The sequence below is a fragment of the Sciurus carolinensis genome, chromosome 1 (genome assembly GCF_902686445.1).
Source record: "Sciurus carolinensis chromosome 1, mSciCar1.2, whole genome shotgun sequence".
Lineage (NCBI taxonomy): Eukaryota > Metazoa > Chordata > Mammalia > Rodentia > Sciuridae > Sciurus > Sciurus carolinensis.
In genome coordinates this window covers 147719091-147744174 of record NC_062213.1, presented here as the reverse complement: position 1 = coordinate 147744174, position 25084 = coordinate 147719091, and the positions used below count along the sequence as shown (strand labels likewise).

The following is a 25084-nucleotide window of genomic DNA, read 5'->3' as shown; positions in this document are numbered from 1 at the left end:
TTCACTTTTTCTACTCAGGATTGTTTTGGCTATTCGAGGTCTCTTGTTCTTCCAGATAAAGTTCATGGTTGCTTTCTCTATTTCTATGAGAAATGTCATTGGGATTTTAATTGGAATCGCATTGAATCTGTATAGCGCCTTCTTTAAGTACTGGGTAACAAAATTTCTAATTTGAATGCACACTAGTGCCCAAAAATATGTTTATAGTAGCATCCTACATTCTACTAGGAACTTTAGTGTGAATCCAAATGATTTTACTCTTAAAATTAGAACAATGTGAAGATTTCAGTGAAGTCAATTATAGTCAGTTCTTTTACCTGTATTATTGCAGATGACTTAATTTTGGTATATTTAATTGCATTTGGAAAGCTTTAAGATACATTATGTGCATTGGAATTCATAACAATGAGCACATCTTTTTCAGTGGCTATTTGCTGTGTGATGGTGGAAAGGGAGCATTCTACAACTTTATGCCTCATCAAAACCCACTAAAAAAATTTATGGATCATCAAGTGCATAGAGAGTAATGATTTTATAATTGAGCTCTTGTGCTTATTAGTGTTGTACTTGTTGCAACTGAATTAATCACATATTTAAAGTCCTTTGAAATTTGTACTTGAAAATATTTTGACCATATATAACAACCCATGCTGGAGATTTTATGATACTTCTGATTTTACAGTAAGATATATATTATTCATTTTCTCTAAAATTTTATTTTGACAGTGTGTTATGCACATCTAATAGAAATTCATTTACAAAATAAGATATGCATGGAGTTTTGTATGAAAAAATTATAACAATGTAAGAAACAAAGGACCATTTGCTAGCATATTAATATCAGTTTTTATTCTAGCAATACTTTGGATCCTTATTTGACTTAGGAATTTACACCAAGTAATGGGTTGATAACTTTTGAGTATTGTTAAATTCATTTCATACTGTTCCACTTCCATTACCTTTCTATAATGCCCATTTTTGCCTACCTATTATAGAAATTAAACATTTAAAATACTGAAGTCAAGTTTGGTGACACATATCTATATTTCCCAGCAATCTCAGATGCTGCAGCAGGAAGACCACATGTTTGTGGTCAGCCTGGTAAGATTAATAAGACCCTGTTTAAAGTGCTTTAAAAGTTAAAATTAAAAAGGCCTGGGCTGTAGCTCAGTGGTAGAGTGCACCAAACAAACACACAAACAAACCTCTTAATTGCTTGGTACAGGGAAAATTCTAAAGTGGTGCAGAGAACCTAAGCTAAATATTACATTTGTTCTGTCGTGATGGAGTTTAAAGAGTTATAAAGAAAACAAACTGGCAAATCAGCAGGTACAAAAATCATTTAACCAATCAGAAAATTCTGTCAACTCTCTCAAATGGACCATTTCTCACTATCTCCACCACTACCATCCTGATCCAAGCTATTTTTACCTTTCACCTGGACAATCATAGTAAATCCATAATCCATTTCTCACTCCCTGTAGCCCACCCCACATTCTTTCTTTCTTTCTTGTCCCAACCCTTCATTCTAATCTGTACAAACAATAAACATTTTATTTTTAAGCCAAGTCACCTTACACCCATGCTTAAAATCTTCCAGAGGCTTCCTAAACCACTTGCAGTGAAAGTCACAATACATTGCCTGAAGGCCCTACATCATTTGTTTCCTGCTAATGCTTTGACATGGACTCCTACTACTCTCCTTCTGGTCTACTCCATTCCAGCCACAGAGGCATCCTTTCTGTTCCTGAGCACTCAGCATGTTCAGATTCAGATATTTGCACTTGCTGCTCATAAATATCTTCTCATTCAAGAATATTTTTGTTCTCACAATTTAATTTTGTTATATTCACCACAATCATTTAGAAAAATGTTTAGTGGTAATGTTCTCTAAAATACTCTTCCCCCACCTCATATGGTTCTTTTACTTGTTTCCTTCCATATTCATATATCACCTTATTAGTGAGGTCTTCCCTGGTCACTAAGGTCAAAAGTAATCACAATCCCGCTGTAACTTTTCCTGTTTTCTTTTTACCATGTTCTATTTTTCTATACATCCCATATAGCTCTCAGACATCATTCATTTGTTAAATGTTATTTTGTCATAGTATATGTAAATATTTTGACTATGGAGATACATATTTTGTTGACTGCTAAACTTATGGTTTGAAACCTGTGTGTATTTTTCTAGGTTTTATCATTCCTGTTTTCAGTGGTTTTGAATGGTATGTTTCTCTGATAAATCTTTGATTCATCTTTAAAAAAAATATTTCTATAAAAATCATTGTCTTTCATGGTGGTTTTAAATACAATCCCATTTATTGTTGTAACCTATGTTTTCTAATTTTTGGTTTTTACACATTTCTACTTTACTCATCTACTCATATTTCCTTTTTTATGTCTTTTGAATAGGGACTGAATTTTCTGGTTTTTTAATCCACATGATTTGAATAATATATATCCCATTTTCTGTTATAGATTATGATCATCTTTTATTTTTATGAATCATTAATGAACATATTAGCTCTACTTAATATGAGGGAGGTGAATGTTCCAGTTTTGGGCCAAGCTCTGGCTACTACTGGTGTGTGGTCATTTGAGTTTGATTTCCAGGATGAAATATGCTTTAGATGTTGGCATGAGTTTGTAGACAGAATGATCATACATACATATTAGTGTGGGAAAGGAAGGTTCTCCAAGGTAGCCCAGTCTCAGATTGGTCCCAGATTCCAACCACCTCAGAGTTTCAAGTTGGAAATCATTAGAGGAAGGCATCATTCATGGGAGTTAGACTCTTAACAGCAGCATTTTTGGTTCTCAGCTGTCCAAACAGGCACATAACTGGGCAGAGGGGAATCTTCCTATTTTGTTGTAAAGCAGCACAGCATAGGAATTCAAAGATCAGAGGAATTTAAAAAGCAGAATCAATTTTTCTGATGAATTGAAAGGTCCTCTGGTGAGAGTAGATTTGGATTACATAGTGGGCACTGACTACTAAAAGAGCCCACTATGTATGTTGACCTCAAAGTGTTGCACTATTGAGGGAGAGCAATGAACAAAGCCAAAGCAGAAGCTGCATAACTGGAAAAGAGCAATTGAAAAGATGTGTTTACATAGTTGCTATGATACCTAATACCTTATCATGTATCCTAAAAACATTTCCCTACATAACCATAATTCCACTATTATGCCACTAAAATTTCTCCTTGATACAATTACATTATGTAATAAGCTTTGAGATATCTTGTAAACATTTCAGAAGATGAACTATAAGTAGTTAGCTATAAGCTTCTGGATTTTAGGAGAAAGTAAAGTAAAGTAAGTAATATTGGATACCTACAAATTCTTGGAGTAAACTTTTCCAAGTGGCAGAGGCCTTACATTATAGGTGTGACTGTGGAAAGATAGCTTATATTCAAACTTAAGAACCACGTTGTAACTTCTCACTCCCCTGATTGAAAGCAAGAACTTTCATATGTTATTTCCTCTATTAGATGCATGAATTTTAATTAATAAATTTTTTCTTTTTTTTTTTTTGCGGTGCTGGGTTTTGAACCCAGGGCCTTGTGCTTGTGAGGCAAGTACTCTACCAACTGAGCTATATCTCCAATCCAATAAGTTTTTTCTTATTATCCATAAATATCATCTCATTCAAAAATATTTTTGTTCTTACAACTTAATTTTGTTATATTCACCACAATCATTTAGAAAAATGTTTGGTGGTAACATTCTTTGGAATTATCTTATACCATATATTCTCCATCTATTTTTACTTCTACTTATTTTTTCCAAAATACATCTTTATGTAAGAACCTATGATGTGTGTAGAGTTAAAGTTTTTGAATATTTGTTAATTTCTTCCTATCACTTTTAGATAAACGAAGTCTTTAGCAGGATTTATCCAGATCTTTACTTTCTCCTAAAGTCCAGAAGCTTATAGCTAACTACTTATAGTTCATCTTCTGAAATGTTTACAAGATATCTCAAAGCTTATTACATAATGTAATTGTATCAAGGAGAAATTTTAGTGGCATAATAGTGGAATTATGGTTATGTAGGGAAATGTTTTTAGAATACATGATAAGGTATTAGGTATCATAGCAACTATGTAAATGAACTTCTCAGATCTTCTATGGAAGAAAACAAAAGTGACTGTGTTTATTGCTCTTCTTCTTAATCTATCCCTTGTCCAAACCAAGAACACCTTTCTGCATGTTGCACCCAGCCAATGACTATGCACAAGAGATATATCTGTGCCAGTCATGCCTACATGAGATGAGACTCCATTAAAAGTAGACTGGTTCAAGGATTTCCCATTAGCCTGGCCAAAACATTCTTAGAAATTTGCTGATTTATGATCTTCCCCAAACCTCCCTCCTTTTCCTTTGCCTTCACAGCAGTTTCATGTGTCTCTCTGCCTTCTCTGATCCACTGTTAGTTGACTTTCCATTACTGTAACAATAAATTATCTTATAAGCAGAAGGTCGATTTTGGCTCATAGTTCTGAATGTTCCATGACTGCACAAACAGGTTACTTTTAGGCCAGAACATCATGTCAGGAGTATGTGGCACAAGAAAGCTATATACCTCTTGCTTAGGAGAGAAGAAGAGAATGACACCGAGGCCCAATAATCTCCATCAAAGACACAACCCCGATGACCTAAAACTTCCCACTAAACCCACCTCTTAGAGGTTCCTCCACTTCCAATAGTGACACACTAGGGACAAAACCTGTACCAAGGGGATCTTTAGGGGACATGCCAGATCTAAACTATAACATCCATCATCCTTTGTTTTCATAATCATCCTCCCCCATACATGTTTTGCAAGTCTAATCCCGTTTTGGCACCTAGAGATCCACCTTGAGAGGATCCGAACTAGCAGAGTAATATGTCATGATGTCTTCAAATGGTTCATGCAAACAACATATATGTGTATGAATTCACAGGCATATATGCTCATGCTATATATGTATGAATGCAGCTTGAGAGGAAGAAGACCAAAGAGGAGGAGGAAGTGTAGGAGAAGGAAATGGAGCAATTAATATTTACCAATATTAATTGATAAATCTGGGAGAATACTATATAGGTATTCAGTACACTGTTCTCTAATAGGATTGAAAGTTTTTTTAAGTAAAAATGTTGTAAAAAATAAAATGATAATTAAAACACTACCATAAAATATATATTAAACTCAGCATGTTTGCCAAAGACAGCTGTTCCTTATTTTGATGCTGATGTAACATATTCTATTATTCTCAGTAGCAGAATCCCGGTTTTATTTGGGCCACATTGCAGCCAACCCAAAATTTCATTTAACTTTACACATAATCTGACCTGTAAGTTGTAGCAATGTAAATACAAGCAAATATGTTAATGTCGAAGTGTTCTGCCCTTTTTCTCCCTCTCCATTGTGGCTTCCTGAACCGTGGCCATGACTCTTAGATCTCAAGGAATCACTGTAGACCATGAGGAAGGAAGGCATCAGAAAGAACAGAGTCCACAGAAAAGAGTGTGACTTTCTGATGGAGTGACCATATTAGTCCTAGAGTCCTACTACTAGTACTTTTGAACGTAAGAGGGAAATAAATTGCTATCTGGTTTAAAACCTCTTTATTTAATGTCTTAAATTTATTTAGACATCACAACTTAATTTTTTTTCTTTTGTGGTAATTTAGAGTAAATAGTACTAACATTGATCTTCAATAACTTATTTGAACTGATATTAGATTCCAAAAGTATTTTCAGATAAATTTTGTTGTAATACAATCAGAATTATGTCTTCATTTAAATGTTAAATATTATAAAATAAGAAATATTGCAAAACAAAATTTTCATATGAAAATGTAAGCAAAATTGTTGTCATTTACAGCTCAACCTAATTTTACACTGATACAGTGTCCAAAATTAATGATTTGATTTCTCTCAACCTCAAAAACAAAAATCTCCCTGCTCCCTTCTTCTGGGTGCTTAAAATTCATAGAATTATTATGAACTCCCTTTTGTTTAATTTGGTTTCTTTTTTGGATACTTATAGACTATGTTTAGTCCCTGAAGTGTTTTATAATTCATTAGGAAACATTCAGAACTGACCATAATGCTCCTACTACATAGGTGTGTGCCAATCTTACAGGGGTATTTTGGTGCCTTCTCACAGTTCCTTCTTGTTTCTGTCATTGATCTTTTTCAAAGTTGTAGTTTGAATTAGCAGAGGATTATTTTTCTATCCAGTCCATCCATATTTGATTCCTGTGGTTACCATAACAAATTACCACAGAATTGGTGGTTTATGACAATAGAAATTTATGCTCTCATGGTACTGGAGGCCAGATCCAAAATTTAAAGAATCAGCAAGGTTTCTAACTCTCCAGAGATTCTAGGAGAAATCCTATGTTTTGTGTTTTTTAGAATCTGACTATTCTCTTCAATCTCTGCCTCCATCTTCACATCACCTTCTCCCCTGTGTGTCTGTGTCCTTTCTTCTGTCCCTCATAAAATACTCATGATTGGATTTAGGACCCACTCAGATAATTGAGGATAATCACATCTTGAGACTAAGTCATATCTCTAAAGACCTTTTTTTTTTTTTTCAAAATAATATTCATGGGGCCTAGAGATTTGGCAGTGAGCTTAACTTGGGGTCACCATTCAACACAAACCACTATTTGTGCTTTAATAAGGATGTTTACTTTGAAAGGTCAGCGAATCACCAATTTGTGCTATTGCACACTGTGTGTGTATCACAGTGCTATGTAAATTTGTGAGTATTTGTATATGTTAAAGTGTGCAGGCATGTGTGTGTTTTGTTCTTCTTTAGTATTTCAAAAGGCATTGTGGGGGAGCCCAATAACCTTTGTCTGCAACCTAGATATTCAGCATATTTGTGAGATGACTAATCCACTATTTTTTAGACAAAACTTTGCTCCCAGTTTTCTGCAATCAGGCAGAAAGTTTTGTGGGGGATATTATTAAAGTATTATTAAAGTATGATAACAAATGAAAATGGATGACAAGTGCTAAATAGTCTTTTATTTATTCATTACATACACATTTCTGGAATGACTTCTATGGGCCAAGCACCATGCTAGGTAGAGATAATTAAGACATATATATTGTTATCAAAAATTTCATCTTAGGAGGCTATGAGGGTATGACAGAAAGTAAATGGCTATACATCAAAATAGAAAATAGTAAATATCAAAGAGAGAATGGAATCAAGTGTCATGGAAGTCAGGAGGGGAGATTAAAGGCAAAAAATTGGGGGGCGAAGTGCACTTTGATCCTTCAATAAGCTATCAAAAATAGTTTGTATGCACTCTTATGCACACATAACTATCAGAGGGGTCAAACTCTGTGTAGATATAAATGGGAAATTATGTAATAGAAATCCTAAAATAGTTGGAGGCATAAAACTGCAAAGAAATTATTTGCCATGTTTAAATTTATACATTTTAAAAGTGTTTGAAAATAAACATTTTAGGTGACACATGTCCATCTAGTACATCTAATTGTCCCCACAAAAGGAGGAAAAAAGCAATGTAAGAGTCTAGAAAGTATACCAGGCGAAGGTGCTGGGAGTTGCTTGCATGAAGCATCTTCGTTGATATTCACTTTGCCTTTGAGGATAGGTACAGGGCTTGAGGAATACTTCAAAGAGGTTTTCTGGCCAGTTATGCTTTGCCAAACTCTCATAGCTTTCTCAAAGCTTTCAAAATTATCAAAAACCCGCATACATCTCCCACACTATTACTTTATCAGAAAAGGACACTGTGAACAGCATCACAGTCTTCAGAATTCTTTATCATGTCACACAGCAGCTGCATTCAAACTGCAATGCCTCCTCTCAAGTCATAACAAGGCAACACCAGCATTAAGATGCAATGTTCCAAAGATGCCAGTTTTAGCAAGAGCGGTAATAAGTGTCAGAGAGAACATTATCACATGGTAGTGCTTTCAAGTTGAGAATGTGTCTTTTATCAATCTTTGAAAGTAATTCGTTTGACTTCAAATTTATATGCCACCTTGAAAGAGAAAAAATGTGGTTTGTTCTTACCTGTACTGTCAGGAATTTTAATTAGTTTTGCTCTTTTTCTCATCTGGAACGTATCTTACCTCTATCCACAGTCAGCAACAGTTGTCTATTTGCTTGTAGATAGAACAACTACTTGAATTTTCTTAAGTGTTTCTATGAAGTTTAAAGGTTCTTCCTGATGTTTGAAAATACCCAGAACACTGTTAACATAGATGCTATTTATTGAACAACCAGTGTGCAAAAAAATAGCATGGAAACTTCATCAACTTCCTCAACCCTAAAGATTTAAAAACATAAAAAGGATGATTCAAGCTCTTACTGTGCTTGCAGTCAGGTGTGAGAGCTGGGGTGTGTGTGAAGAAGTACACATAAGTAATGAATAGATACACTTACATATGGCTTTGCAAAGATCCAAATTCACACAGACTTCTTGTCCAATCCTTATAAGAACCTGACAAGATTATCTCAGAGAAAAGAGAAATTGAGATAACATATTGAGAGATAAGGAATCTGAGTTAAAATATTTTTTTAAAAAAAGACCTTATCGCAGAACTTGACCAAAGTTTAAACCTTGTTTTTCTAAATTTGCTGTCCTTGTTGGTACACTATAGAATGAATTAAAACCATAGAGTTTAAAATAGAAAGATGATTGTAAACTAAGGAAACTGGTAGTCTTCACGAGAATTGGTCTCTTACTTAGGGAAAGAGGACTGATTTCACTTGAAAAGCCAATAAGAGTAAAAACATAGGCCATGGCATACAATGCAGCACGTGCTGGCCTTGGTAGGCCCACTGTGCAGGTCTTACATGGAAGGCCCTCTTGATCACTAAACTCTTTTTCAACACACTGAACTTCTCTGCCCCATTTTGGGCAAAATATAAAAAAAACTAAGAATAACATGAAAGTCAGGAAAGGAGCAAGAGTCTTGGATTGCTTTGCTTTTTTTTTTTTTTTTTTTTTTTTTCCCTTCAGTGTAATCCTTTCTCCTTAAGAACCTATTCCTAAGAAGGGGATTTTTAAATCAAAAGGGGCTAAATTAACCCTTTTGAGTTATATAATGATTTATAATCTTTGGAACCAGAAAGTGTTAACACACCTTCTAAAAGGCCTAATGCCTAAAAATGATTTATACCTAAGGTACTTTCATTCACCATTTAAGATTGTGTGTAGATCCCTTTTTACATATGATAGAGTGTTGTCATACATGCATTTTTTATCATTCCTTGATATATATTCCTTGATATATTTCATTTATGGGTCAACTTAACCATCCTTTCTCTATCTTATGAGAAAACAAGCAATTACTTTTCCTTTGCTGACATTTATTTCCATTATTCATTTCTTTATTGAGAAAACATTATGTCAGGCCTATGCTAGATGAATTTTCTAGTTACTATTTCATTTATTCTTTACTTAAAAACACTCATGGGGCTAAAAAAATTTTTGAAACTCAATGAATGAATTTCTTTCCCCAAATAACTCAGTTAGCTAAAAGGCAGAGCTAACATTTGACCCCAAGCCCTCCAATTCCCAGTCCCATCCCCACTCCACATGCCTTAAGCACTCTCTAAACTTCAAGTGCCTGGGTTCAGAGCTTCTCCAACCCATCGTCTCCTGGAGGCCAGACACTCTAATTTACGTCTTCATTTGTCTCCTGGCATACAGTGTGTATGGGTAATCTTTACCGATTGTTATTTTTGTTGCCATGGTGTTAAGTAGAAATGCTATGCTCGATCAAACCAAAAACAAAAAAGGAAAATAAAACCCACCAAATTCTTTTGATATGAAATGTTCTGCAGTACTTAGTAATACAGAATACAAAGTACCCACAGCACTCTGGATAACCTGTGGACATTTTTAGAAGACTAATAACTTGAAACTTCCACCATTCATGCAAACCCCCAGTAAATGGTGGAAAACTTGAATAAATCACTGGGAATCTTTAGGCTTTATTTCATTTGGTAGATTCTTGAGTAACCTGGTCATATATCATGAAAGTATCATGAAAGATGCACAGGGTTGAACTCTTTAGTCACATATCACATTTTCTATTAGCACATTCTTATTAGATTTTCTAAACACTATTAAGGCAATTCCTCTTTTCATGCCTCAATTTAGCTCCTCCTTCAGATCCCCTGGGTCTCCTCACGAGTATTCCTTCTACCCTTGCCCTCTCAACCCCTCCCAAGTTTCTCCCATCTCTCCCCTTTACTTGGTCCCTTTTCCTTTCTCCTCTCCATGATCCAGCCTTAGGCACCAATTTTATGTTTTTAACTTACAAACTTTGCTGTTCTAACATCCTCTTTTATTCCATTAAAAACAATGTCCAATAAATTCTCAAATTAATACAACAGATTAGAAACTTAGGCCATACTTCCGAAATTAACCTTCATTAAGCCATTGCATGACCCTATCAAAGCATGTGTGAAGGAAATAAATTTGGAAGCCAAATAAACATGGATTCTAATCATAATTCTAACATTTTTGCCACATGTGGCCTTAAGAAAATTATTTTAAATTTCTCAGCCTCAATTCTTTAACTGTCAAGGTGAACTATTAGTACCTATTAGTACAGCTACTGTGAAGACTAAATGAGTCAAGGAATTCAAAGTATCTTGCTGTGTTACATTAAGGAAGTTACTATACCTTTCTGTGATTCAATTTCTCCATGTATAAAGTGGTATAATTATACCTACCTCATTGAATTTCTTGATCTGTTATAATTTGCCAAGTCCTAGGAAGTGAAGTATATTTAGTAACTTTTTAATCTACCTGGGAAAAATAGGAATATATGTATATATAATATATAATATATATATTTTCTCATAATCTTATATATGATCTCATTTCTTCATATATAGGTAAATATATAAATCTATATATATATATATTTATATAAATACATGTATAGGTAAGGAAAATGATTTAAAGATGTATATTGGGTACCAAATATATAGAACCAAATATAATATTGTATTCCTTAGTCTGAGAGTCACTAGTATGGCCCAGAGCTAAGCTTTTTCTTAAAGCATGTCTGGGTATTAGTTGGTCAGGAGGGGCAGAGGGAAGGATTAAATGATGTGTGCAAAGCTTCAGGCAGAGGGGCCTGACTTCTGCATGACAGTGGACGATTAGAGGAGTAGAATGGGGAGTGTTTACGTAGCTCATTTTCTTATCTTTACTGGAAAGGTGAATTTATTGGAAAGCTCTGTCTGCACAATATCCAACTACAGTATATGTAGTTGAAGTCAAATATATATTACTCAAATATTTTTGTTGGAACAGTATTGATTATATAGAAAACGTGCCTGGAATAAATCTAAAATGAAAAAAAAATTGAGGTTTTAAGTTTCAGAGAGTTGATTCTGAACCACAAATTAGGATGTTCACAGGAAATATGAAATCACAATTTGGTCTGAATGACTACAGAATTTAATTCTACATTATTTAGGAAAAGTTGCTGCTGAATATAACCTATGCATAAAATACCGGCTGTCTCACCCTTTCTTGTTCATTTCTCTTGTAAAGAAGCAATGTTAATTCTGTAAGTGTTTACTGGTCACCAACAGTTCCCCTGTCTCAGCGTTCTTGCTCCTGGGTTGGTGGGGGACAGGGGAGCTGGCTTATAACCTTATTGGGAACAACAAGTGCTATGAAAAACAGGATAAGAACTCATTGAGCAGGTTCCTGAGAAATGTGGATATTTATTTAGAGGAAAATTTGGAAGTGAATTCAAACTTGAAGGAGACAACTAAACAAAGGGAAGAAGAGAAACAAGAAGGCGCCAGGGGGATTCTAAGAACAGGCACATAGCATTGACAAAAAGTTAGAGCTAAAATAGCCCTAAACTGTCACAGTTGATAACTTACATTCCTGTGACTAATACTTCCACCCACAGGGATAGACTATCTGGTGTATGGGAAAAAAAATCAGCAGCTCCTCTTCTCAGCAATTGAAGAGATGCTGAGTGGTTCAGTGAGTTTCTAAAAAATAGATTTGTTCATTTCTTTTGAATTTTCAAAGTGTCCTTGATGGAAAGCATGTGGGACTAAGTACATTCTTAACCTGTCCTTTTACAGAGACATGGTATTTAGTCTCCCTGTGTTCACTATGGGGGTGTGAAGGTACCATAGTAAAAGCCATAGGTTCAGATTAGTCCAGTGGGTAAGCAGTTTTCTTTCCTGAAGTACCTACTAATCCCTGCTTCCCAAAGAGCCATGTACAAATTCCCCTGAAGCCAGGCATTTTTAAACAGTTATTTGTGGCTCTTTCTGAGAGGTTAGAAGGAGACACTCCTTAGAGGTCAAGCTCAGCAGGACAAAAGCCTCTGCTTGTCAGAGATAGAGCCGCCTCCCTGGTTCTCTTGGAGTTAGTTGCCCAAGTCCAAGGCTGCTTTACTTAATATAGAAAACCTTATTTGTTGATAAAGCCCAGCTCTCTTCCCAGCTGCTATTTTTAAACTCAGCTCTCCTCTGCTCAACTCATGTACACCTACTTCAAGGTCTTTTCATAGGAAACTAGGTACACAAAATCTTAATGGTGTCTAACATGCCAAATACAAGATTTTCCTTCTCTTCCTTGTTCTTCAAACATTTCTTCTATTATTCTCCCCTGTCCCTGGCCTTGTTTCTCCTTCCTCTTCACTTCACTTTCTAGTGAAGTCTAGTGGTCTGAGGTCTAGTTTTAGTGTGCCAACACAGAGGGTATGAATACAACTTTTATGCCTAAGTGTAAGTAGGTGCTCAGAAGGTCACTGGCAAGTTGCTATTGTATTAGTCTTGGATCTAGTTTCTTAAATGTGGGTAAGAAGAATCTTGTGACAGGTGCAAACCCTATAGTTGTCATTTGTGGGATCTGTGTCTCCAGATTTAAGATGAACAACAGATATGTTTGGCTCCTCAAAGTTCAGGGAAAATGCAGCATGTGGTGAAGAAAAAGGAATAATTATTAGTTGAGAGAGCTGATAGGAGACTTTGGAAAAAGCAAAGCTTTTCAAATTTTTTCCTTCAGAGAATAAAAGATCATTTAATAATCTTGATTATCCCTTGCAACTCTAACATATGGCTTGCTCTATCTCCTGTTTGTCCAAGTCTTTCTATTTTCTGTCACATAGACTTTATTTTCTCACCTGCCTTTTTTTGGGACACTTGAGTTCTCACCCCACATGTAAATGTCCATTGCAGGGCTTACATGAAGAGCAGGGTTTGCATGGGGACAATTATTAACTTGAATATTTCCAAAACTGAGTATTCAGAAAAATGGCTAGGAAGCTGCATTTCAGTGTTTCTGAGAGAGCAAAATGTGGAAATTTCTTTGATTCTTTTGGTACAGTGACTGTGTTTTAGCAATCAGACTAGTAAATTATTCCTTTTACATACATATGAATGTCACATATCTTTTCCCATCTTCTCTATTGTTCAAAGTTTTGACTATGTACTGAGGCAGGGGCAGGAATTTCCCTGGTGACCACTAAGTCTAAGTTGCAAAACTACCTTTCTAAAGAGAAAAGTCTCTGCTCATCTGTGGTCCCAATGCATTAGAAAAATGTTAAACCCTGTGAAGAAATTATAGTCCATTTGATATAGTTCATTCCAATATTCCTCCTCCCTTTATCAACTTTAAATTAAAATAAAATGAATCATATATAATGAATGTGCAGCTGTCATCTTTTGTAATATTACCTTGATTGTCACTTCAGCATTGAAGAATATTCCATTTTGTAATTTGCATACTTAAAATTCTTGATAAGATTATACCCTATGAAGATGGGTTGGAAATAACTGTAACCATACATAGAAATGGAAATGATACTAAGTTGTTGACACTAGGGTACTTACTCATAGAATCACACAATCAATAGTATGTGTTTGTGTTTAGATTTATTCAGTCATTATCACTCCTCCACTTGCCTTTCATGTGCTGAGCAAATATTAAGCGAAGAGTGTGAGTTTTTTCACATTACCCTCAATAAGTGGGTTTAACCACAATACAAATCTTATAATCTACCTCTTCAATCTCACTGGCAATGGGACAAATCCAGCAGCTTTAGAGGTAAGCTTTCAAATATACTTCTACTGACAGATTGAAGTTTGTTTTAGGAAAAGTCAAGGCTCTACAATCCTTTGCATTTATTGGAATTTTCTGTTTCCATGGTTTCCAAGAGTTCACTGAAATTAGGCTTTCAGTGTTTAGAAGTTCATGATATGGGGATTTGGTAAACGTCTTCTCTCTTGCCTAGATTATACTTAAATCTGTATATTGCTGTTCCTGGATGAGTTTTGGAGCATTGCTCTAGCAACCAGGCTCTTCCCCTTCAAAACCTTTCTTAAAAAACAAAAGGTAGATATGAAATATCTTAAGCCAGTCTGTACGGAGCTAAACTAGGGTAAGATTTTGGTATTATGAAAAAAAAATTAAAAATACAGTTGTTTCTTAAATTTTTAAAGAATTGTCTTTAAAAGAATTAATAGGACAACCTAGACTTGGGTTCTTGGGCTTTAACAAGGAGGGGTTGTCCTGATAAAATCTATAGACTTCTAGAGCCTTCACTTACCTTGCAAAAGAACTACAAAAAGTCTTTTGGACATGGTGGGAGTTCTGGAATAGTCTATGTCAAGTCCCAAGGAACATACAAAGAGGTTCTGGTATGTGGTGAAGAGACTATGACGGAATGTATATGGTTTCTGACTTTACCGTATAATTGTTTGGGTTTCTATGAACAGCACACATTGTGAGAGAGCACCAAGTAGCTGCTAAGGGTCCAGTTCATACACAACATTCATGAATAAGGAGTTGTCAATAAGGTCCCTGAGCCCAAATAAACCTCTCCATTATCTTGGGGCTCAGGACACCCAGCAGTTACCCCTTATGAAGGTAATGACTTTGGGATCCACAGTTATTACCTAAACATGTAAGAAGCAGAGATATAGATAGACAGCTGGTAGATGGTAGATAGGTAGATAATAGACAGATGAATAAAATTAGAGACAGAAAGAGACCAAAAAAAAAAAAAAAAAAAAGGCATATAGGAATACCAAGAGCTGATCTCCATGACTCTGAATTTTGTTTTTTTTAGTAAAAAGTATAAAGCTCCAAAGTAAGTAGATGTGAATTGCACACACTTCATATGTCTAGCCAGCACCCTGAATTACACTTGAAAAACACTGGAAGCAGTCCAGGATATGGAGGTCCCCTACTGAGAGATCCTATTGAGTTTGGCAGTGGCAAAGGTTCAGGAGGGAACAATGTAACTGCAATGCTGAAGGTCACCAAGGCGGACTCCTCATTGAGAGGTCTGTACTAGGAAGAGCGTCCTGAGCCTTCACGCAGCTCCTCTGGCAAAAGTAGCAGCCTACAGATCCAGGACTCCTCAGCTTCGGGTCTGAATGATTGCTTGTCAGGCAGATGTGTTTGTAAACTAATGACTTTCACAGTGTGATGAGATTGAAAATGAAGCCTAATTGCTTCCACTGATTTAACCCTTGGAATGCTTCCAGGCATGCCGATAGCCATGTGTCTTTAATCATGTGAGTTAATCACCTTCAGGGATACATCAGAAAACAGTGGCTTATAGCAAGTCTGGGAAACACTGCAGTTGTGTTATTAGGTTTACACTTCTGGGGCTGTCATCTCCTCAAATAAGGACACTGAGAGGTTGGCCATGGTGCCCTTAAACTAGTGTTTGTTAGTAGCAACTGACACAGGCAATTACAAGGCTCTATAATTTGGAAAAAAAAAAAAAAAGAATTAATATTTATGCATTTTTAATGACTTAAAAAACTCCTAATGGTAGTGGAGTGAGAGTAGCAAGTCACCTTGATCCTTCTAAGGCCACCATGTACTCCAGTCCAGCTCTGGAAGAAAATCAGAATTGGAAAATGGTCTAATCATCAGGCCAGTCTGATTAATACTGACAATTAGTATTGGACTACAGTGCATAACCAACTGATTATGAATCATTTGAGCACTTTAGGTAAATTTTCAATACAGGCAATTAAAATGAAAAGACTCATGATCCTTACATAATGACTTCATTAAATTAATTCAGTTCTGAGGTGGGAGAAATTTTCTTTTAAAGAAAGGAACCAGCAGAATTTAGTTTCCATTCACTTTTGGTTAAAAGAAAACTGGAGGAAACACTTAAAACATTTAACACACACATACACACTACATTGCAAACAGCTTATTCTTTTTTGGAAAGTGAACTGTGTTACTGAGGAAGAGAGAACTGAAGGTCAGAGCATGGATTCTATTTGCATGGCTTATTTGGATGAAGTAAATCTTGCCCTCAGTTATATTTTGTATTCAGCTGAGAGCATGCATTGTTAAGGTTAAAAGAATTTTATTGTGGAATAATCTGTGAGGAACAGACACTTCAAAGAGATAAATACTTCTGTTACATAAACAATTGACTCAAATCATTTGCTTCATGATAAAAGACAAAGCTAGAGCCACATCCAAATACTGTGGTATCAGTTCAGTCAGAGGAACAAAGATTCCTTTAGGTGAAATGCAGTCATTCAATCAAAGCAGCAATAGTTTTGTAAAATTAGACAATGGGAATGGAAGCAGAAGATGACTCTTGAGGACTGAGAGAGAGTTGAAATATTCGATGGTACAATCAGTTTCTATTATAGGTTTTCAATCAGGAAGTCAATTTTATTCCAAGACTCATCATGTAATACTTAACATATATGTGGTTTTATAGTTTGCAAAGTGCATTTTTATCTAAATTACACAAATACTCTATAAGCTAGGTCTTATGTGTATTCATAATAGCCAATACCTACTTAGCAGTTGAAATTTTATAAAATTCCATCTATTACCTTTTAACTTGCTTCATTCCTCTCACAATGTTTAAAGAGAAGACAAAAAGCTCTTTGGTTGTCAAAGTATTATAATTTGTCTAAAATCACAGGTATAGTAATAGCCCATAAAACCTAGGTTTTGAACATTATCTTCTGACTCTAGGTTCTTATTCTACAAACTATCTCTTGTCCTTCCCATTTCTAAAAACTATTTCTTCTACTTGGTTAGTAATATTTTTTCAGAACTGATTCTTAATTTCACTGCATTCTTTTCTAGGGGTCTTTAGGTGAAAACCACATTAAATTCTAGATCCCGTATGATGATCTTTCTTCATTTTAATTTACATTGTACTCCCAATCAGATTGCTTGTGCTCTCACTCTCCCCTGCCACCGACCCCCCCACACCAAAACACACATAGAACTTAACCTTTGCAGCAGAAAGTAAACTGTACCTGTAACTGAGCTGACACTTCAGCCCAAGTTCTACTCTCTGGTTGCAATAAATCGAGGAGAATAAGGGACAAGTGAAAAGATGTAGAACATGGGGATTCATTCACCTCCTGACATTAGTGAGCTCCTTCTAATGTATCATATCTCCTACCAAGCATGAAGGCAGTCCTGATGCCCTCCCAGCTGTTGGATGGTAAGTCTGACCAAGCATGCTCATCTGCTAAGGAGCTTGCTTCTGGGCTTAAGCCTTGTGTGACCCAACAGAACTATAAGGTAGAACACAATGTGGGTTTTTGGAATCATCCTTACTTACATGAAATGGAAATGTTAAATCCAGAAATATCAAGAACTACTAGAAGAGAAAAGGACTGGTCTGTCTTTACCAAACTAGCTGCTATGTGTAGATGTTCAGAGACAGGTTTGCTGAGGGTGAGGACGAACCATGCCTACCCTACCTAGCCTTACCCAGTGTGCTTACTCAGGCATCGGAGATCGAGCTCTGAAGGCAGGGATCTAATTTTATTTAGGGTTGCACAGGACATATAATAGGTGCATTATCCAATTAGGTTAACACACTTGTTAAAGTATAGCAGAGTCAGCCTATAGGTGAACTATACGTCGAGGGTCCAGGTAGTGTAAACAAACCAAGCATGCCTAAGCAATTCTGCCTAGCAACAGGTCTGAGACAAAGGACTGGGGGAATGGCAAGCTCCAGCACAGAGCATGAGGAAAGGCAGTGTGGGCGAGCTCACATCACAGCTTGCTGAGATGCATGTCAGAACGAGGCCTCCCCTCAGTTCAAACTCAGCCTCAACAGCTGCAAAGACCTTCATTCCATGGTGAGTCTTTACCATTACCTCAGTTTCTCTGTTCAGACTGTTTGACTTACTTAGACCATGGTGTCAGTGACTGCTGTCAGATAAGCTTGAGGAATGTTCCCTACAGCTATGTGAAGAGATGCCTTAATGACATTCACCTTAAAGACACTTCTGTTTAGGAGTGTGTTGCATGTGTGCATGTGCACAGCTTATGTGTTTATGTTCATATATATTTCAGTATGTTTTCACCATTTTCCTTCTTCCTTTCAATGGAACTTGTCTCTTCTTATCTCTTGCCACTTAACTTCTCCTAGGTTTCTTGTTCCCAGGTAGTAGGGCTTAGGCTGAAAGTCTAGCTCAATCAAATACCAACAGGTTTGCCAATCTGGCATATTCAAATCAAAAGGGTCTGACACATAGGACTGTTTCCACCACATGTTACCATGTGCATGAGGGTGCTCTGTGGTGTCGGATGTAACACAGACTGCTTCCCTCCAGATCTTATATAAATGAAAGCAAATGAAAAACGAGCCTCATAGGTGGTCTTTTGGGGGAAATAAGTCTCAGAATTCCCATCACCCTTCTTTTATTTCTCTCTTCAGATCCCAACAAGTCTCCTAGGCACTGGCATTCTGTGTGTCTGGTCCACTTCCCAGGTCAGATCTCAAGTTCCCTGTTGCAGTGTCTTTGCTTCATTCACCTACACATTCCTTGTATAGACTATGACACATAAACTAGGTTCTGGAAGGGAGGAAGTTTAGTTTTTGCTTGCTGTGCCTTGGCAAAATGAAGATGTATTAGGTCTATTTCCATTTAGCTTGTTGATATCAGCTTCCTTGCCTTACAGTCAGACACTGAAAAGAGGTGTTCTTGGCACTAGCAAATAGGCCTTCCGTCAACCAGTCAGAATTTCTGGAATTTTGTCCATGCATCTAATTTTAGCAGTCCTCAGGCTAACTATAGTTCCTCCTCAGGGTCAGGTTGATGTGGGAGTCAGTTTCTCCTAAAATGTGTAGAGTCGTATACTGAAATTTGAATGCTGGCTCAACCCCTTACCAGCTGCAATGCTGACCACCAGATTAAACTTCCCTGAGCCTCACTTATCCATCTGTTCATATCCACATACAATGGTTATTTGAAGAATGGAAAAATGTTGAAATGCCCAGTGCCTGCCCACAGGAATCCCCCAGTCAATACTTACTCCCTTTTTTCTATATTGCCACCCTCTCTGTTACTGCCTCTCATTCCCACAGTTGTTACTTCACAAATCTTTCATTTTATAATATATTTTCAGTAATAAACTCTTGAACTCATCACTAACAATATTTTCACTTCTATTGTCCTAGTTGGCTTCAGCTCTGAACTCCTCTCCTTCCCTGGGTATTCTGACCATGATGTCAATTAATGTCATTGACCCTTTAGATGTCCTCTCCAATTTAGAGACTGATTCTGAATGTGATATCCATGGAGGTCTGATCATTACAGCTGTTTAGCACAAGTTCGGTTAGCCTCGACCCTGCCTGTCCCTCTCCAGTTGCTTCATACCACAAAGTATGGTTCAGCACTAACTGGAAAAAAAAATGAAAGAATGAATTTTGGAGATAGTTCTTAAAATTAGTTTTTATTGTTACTGAATGGTTAGAAAAAAGGAGGACTAATCCAAAAGACTATCTTGAAGTGAAAATAGGAAATTTCACTTTATTCTACTACTTCCAAATGTGTTCTCATTCTATAATGTAATCCTTACAGCATCCTTTTTGATGTTTGACCACATTTACCTCTATGAACTTACAGTGTCTAGTATTCCTAAATTGTTATTACATCCCTTATTTTCTCCAGTCTGTTGTTGTTTGTTAAACTAAGAGTTCACCTTGAGTGTGCTTTCAAAATGATAAATTTTATAGTTACTAACTTGCGGGTCTCATCTTGCCAAGCATAACTTTGACTTTCGTCAAGTTCTGCAGTCTCCCAAGTTAGCTGCTCTCCTTTTCATAAATGTCCCCAGGCTTTCTGGTAAGACAACTCTTTCTAATTAAATATATCTTTGCTTTATAGTTAGGAAGCCCAGACTAGAAATTTTGACCATTGGGTTTTGACTCTTTTATGATCTGTATCTAAACTGTCCTCTGATCTAAAAACTTTTCCAATGTCTTGATAGAATGGTTCAATATCTTTTCTATTTTTTACTCTACCTTTCTATTTAGTCCTTCATTAACTAGAGCTTAAAATCATTCTTGAATGTCAGTACCTCTGCTTTTAAAGCATTACACAATACCACTTTGATTCAAATATACTCCCAATATTTTATAGCACATATTCTCCAATTTAACAAGTGCATTCTTAAAATTCCTCTTATATACACATGTTTTCCCAACCCTTACCCATTTGCCAAGATCTTTCCCCAACCTGGAATTCTTTTCTCCTCTGTCTTTCCCTGCCTCATCTTCTCATTACAGCCTAAGTTCAGTCTTTGCCTGTCTACTCACCACTATATCCCTGAACGTAAGAAATTCTCTGGCACATAACAAGTTCTCAGCACATATGTAGAAACTCAATAACTGACTGTCCTTCAAAATCCACTTCAAAACTTATCCATTCCTTAACTATGCTATTTTCTGTGAAAATATTCATTTTTGTTTTCACTAGCAGATTTTAAGGTCCTGAAAGAAGAAAACCATACCTTATATTACTGGGCATCTCTCAGAGCAGTATAATAACATAAGGAAAGTAAATACCAGGCTTTGGGGGGAAAGTACAGAAAGATGGTTTACAAAGCATATATTGATCACCTACTATTGGTTACTCATCACCTCCTATTGGTCAGGAACGGTTCCAACATCTGAGATGCTAATCAAGATGAAGTGGACTTTAGATCCACATTGTCACTACCTTTATAGATTGTGTTAATATACTTAAATTCTCTGAACTTTGGGCTCCTTCTCAAGAAACTGAGAGAGTAAGTTAGCTCTAATGTCTTTTCCAAGTTAGTGTTCTATGAATTTTAAATATTTATTTAGATATTGATGAGTGGCATTCAATAAGTACTTAATGATTCAATAATACAGTCTTTACCACTCCAAACTCTGATTATTGTCTGAAATAATAGGATCTGTTTTCAGTTGCTTTTCATGTATTTATCTGTTCAACAAATGTTTGTTGAATATTCCTATATGAAAGCAGTGTAATCAAAATGCTAGAGATATACATCAATGAACAAGACACAATCCCTGCACTCTGAGATACGCTGCTTCTCATATCGTAATGAGCTGGCTAATCCAGTGACCAAATATACTTAAATTTCTTTCATAAAAGAAAAAGAATTTTGCTAAACATCTCACCCCAACTCTAGCTAGCCATTATCATCGTTCATACAAATATATATTATTTACTTTGGAAAAAGTTTAAAGAAATTAAAAAGCAAAATATGCCCTACAAGTACAACTTGGGACTTCTCTAGGTTTTAAGACATGTCGTAAAATGTCTTACATTTTACACAATGGACATTATATTAGAAAAGGATGGGGAACAGTGTTAAGCAGAGTTTCAGTGATCCCTTTCCTATATTTAACTACAGCTGCTCCATTTACAAACTTTTTTATGGAAGAAGTTATGCTGCTAAAAGAAAGTTTTGTGACTGCTGTTCTAGGTTACTATTTGGAATTAACAACAAAATAATAGAGTGCTATATACAATTTAATATGATTGATGAATCTATGCTCAGTGTGTATTTTAATATATGTAAAATGTAAGACAATTATCCCTTGCTAGCCAAGGGGTCATGGTATTGAAGCTCCCTTAAATCCTTCAAGAAATCTGGTGGCATGGCAATTAAATACACTTTCCTCTTGCATTTGGACTTCCAGAGAGCTCCTGATACTTTATGTTTCTTGGTGATGGCAATTACCCTTACCAATATATGATTTGTGGTTAAAGATAGCATCTTGAGGGTCACTGTTTTGACATCCTTAAATACTTATTCACTGTGCTACTCCAAGTGTCTTTGCACACCATTTCAATTTTCAGCAGTTGAAAAACAGATTCAGACTATATGCCAAGATAAACTTCATTAACAATATAAGAGAAGTTCAAAAGTAATTTTCTTGTAAAGCTCAAGTCAATGCCAGAAAGCATTTTATAAATGATTTAATATTATCCCAGACTTACCAAGGACTGAAAAAAAAATTGGTATTTTCCATTTTTGGTTATGAAGCAAAAAGATTAAGGAGAGAGGAACAATATGCAATTTATATAAAATAAATGTAGTGTGACCCCTCCATACTGCAGGAAATTTAGTGCTGATCTCTTAATACTGAAATAACTCATTTACGAGCCAAAATGTAAAATAAGCATCAAAGACATTCAATAAGTACTAATCATCATATGATTGTTCATAAGATATTACACAATCCAATTCACTAATATGTGGGAGTAATGACCTCTCCTTGCCCAGTCCTAGCTTTGATTTACTTCTTGAAAATGATACTTCTCCCACCCATCTTTATGGAGATATAATTGACAAACAAAAATTGACCCAGTGCAGGGGTGCATGCCTATAATCCCAGTGGCTCAGGAGGCTGAAGCAGGAGGATCTTGAGTTCAAAGCCAGACACAGTAAAAGCAAGGTGCTAGGCAACTTGTGAGAACCTGTCTCTAAATAAAATACAAAACAGGGCTGGGGATATAGCTCAGTGTTAGAGTGCCCCTGGGTTTAATCCCCCAGTATCAAAAACACCAAAGCAAAACAAAAGTTGTACATATTTATAGTGTACAATGATGTTGTGACACATGTATACATTGTGAAATAATTACCCGTCAAGCTAATTAACATATCCATTCACCACACAGAGTTACCTATTTTCGTGTGGTGAAAGCATTTAAGATTAATTGTGACACTCTTCCTAATCTTCTTGAATTCTAGGTTGGAAGGAAGATTCTGATGACCTTTATACTTTTTATTCCTCAAAATCTTAAAATGTGGTTTACCTGGCATTATTTCACAGGCCTTCAAAACACTCACTGTCCTGAGATAGTATCTGCAATGTTTTGTCTGAGACATTTTTGATGGAGTCCTTTTATATTGGCTGCAGGCCCTGCCTGGAACCATTCTTGTGCCTGGGTCTTCAAGGAGCTGTTTCTCCTGCCCCAGTTCTGAAGACTGGTCATGACTTTTACCTTTTGTCTATAGCCAAAATTGTGTTAGCCTAAAGGAGCTGAAAACATCTTTAACTAATGTGTTTTTTGACAAGTAGAGAGGATTAATCTAAAGTAGGAATGCTTTGCTTTATACATTCAATGTTAGAGCATGATCATATTTTATAAATATCTCTTTTGAATTAGCAAAACTAAGAGAATTCAGGATAGCCTTTTGGGGCACATGTAGTTTCTGGGGTGAAAAAATGATGACTAATGTTCTCTTCTTATGGGTCAAATCAGTTAAGAAGTAATAAAACTTACTCAAAATCTGCTTTTTTTCCCCCAGTCACAACATTCTTCTCTATGAGGATGGACATGCAGTGGTGGCAGATTTTGGAGGTGAGATTTCCAGCAATAATATTCCAACTGACATCAGTTTCTCTCTTCATTTCTACTTGGTGCCAAATATGGTACAATAAATCTGAAAATTTATTTTACACTGACAGATATACTTATCTAAGTTATTCAAATTTCAATGACACTGAATTTTGAAAATATATCAGTTGTTCTTGGTTTTTTTCCTCTTGTTATCCCCAGGCAAGATAAGGAAGTGAGAATATAAATATGACAAAGACTTCTTGAAGTTTCAGAATTTTAGCTCTCATCTTTGACCTTGGTTTTGAGATATTTCTGTTGACATGAATCTGTTTTCTCTTTCTTTCAGAATCAAGATTTCTACAGTCTTTGGATGAAGACAACATGACAAAACAACCTGGGGTTTGCTGCTGCTTTCGTTCCCTATAATTATAAAACAATTAAAATGTGTAAACTCAGCATGAGAGGGAGAAGATGAGAGCAGCTTTAACTGGAAAAATGTCATTGTCTCAGTGCAGGATAATGTTTTATGTTTTTATTTTCAATAAACCCCAAAAATAACTATCCCAAGTTTCTTCCAGAGAAATAGATAAGATATGTGTTTGGAAAATATTATAGATTAAACAGTAGAGATATGTTTCAAATACAGCTGATAAGTACATGACAGGCATGGATAACTGACTTTCATATTGAGGTTACTATTTTAATAGGTAGCTAACTCTACACTTAGTGGTTCACCAGCATCTATTAACCATTCAAAGTTTTCCACTTTAGCATTATAAGGTGATAACTGGTATAGCTAAGCATTAATGATTAAGCAAAATATAAATCATAACATTGAAAGCAAGACTAATTATACTTAGAATGCCTGCAAATAAATTCATCACTTGCCCTCTCCTTCATTACTCCAATTTGTTCCCCAAGAATAAGTACACTTCCCTTTCTGAACTATCTGTGATATCTAATTACCCAAGTTTGGAGTAATATTTTATCCTTTCCCTTTACTGCTTTTACTTGCACAGAACTGAGTAACTTTATTTTTAATCTCCCTCCTCCCAAGTTTTAAGTTTTTTTTTTTTTCTCAAACTCTTCATTTCCTACTACCTCAGTTCAGAACCTCATCATCCCATTTTTGGACTCTTATGATAGACTTATAACTCCCCTTCTTTTCCAGTTCATTATTTCCCACATCACTTAACTTTTGCTGTTCTAGCAATTCCCATCCTACTATAAGTTCTCAATAATGTTACATTGCCTACAGGCTAAAATTCAAATTCCTTTGACTGACAGTTTCCTACTGTCCCCTTTCTGGTCCCAAGGCCACATTGTAACCTTCTTTTCCACCACAAGTTATTTCAAAGGCTCTTGTGCCCCAGCACAGATGCCACATGGCCATTTCCCAAACAATCCATTCACTTTCACACCTCTGTAGCCCTGCCAGTATGGTGGTGTCCTTTGACTGGAAAAT

The 25084-nt window shown here is 35.9% G+C and overlaps 1 protein-coding gene across 3 annotated transcripts in view; it reads left to right on the top strand.

Moving 5' to 3' along the window:
- The window catches only part of Tnni3k (TNNI3 interacting kinase), a 281569-nt gene that overhangs the window by 163028 nt on the left and 93457 nt on the right, over window positions 1-25084 (top strand). For all 3 annotated transcript variants that reach the window (XM_047555360.1, XM_047555349.1, XM_047555371.1), the window contains 2 exons: window positions 23588-23640; window positions 23966-24018. In XM_047555360.1, coding sequence (XP_047411316.1) covers window positions 23588-23640; window positions 23966-24018 — 106 coding nt within the window. The remainder of the gene's footprint in view (window positions 1-23587; window positions 23641-23965; window positions 24019-25084) is intronic.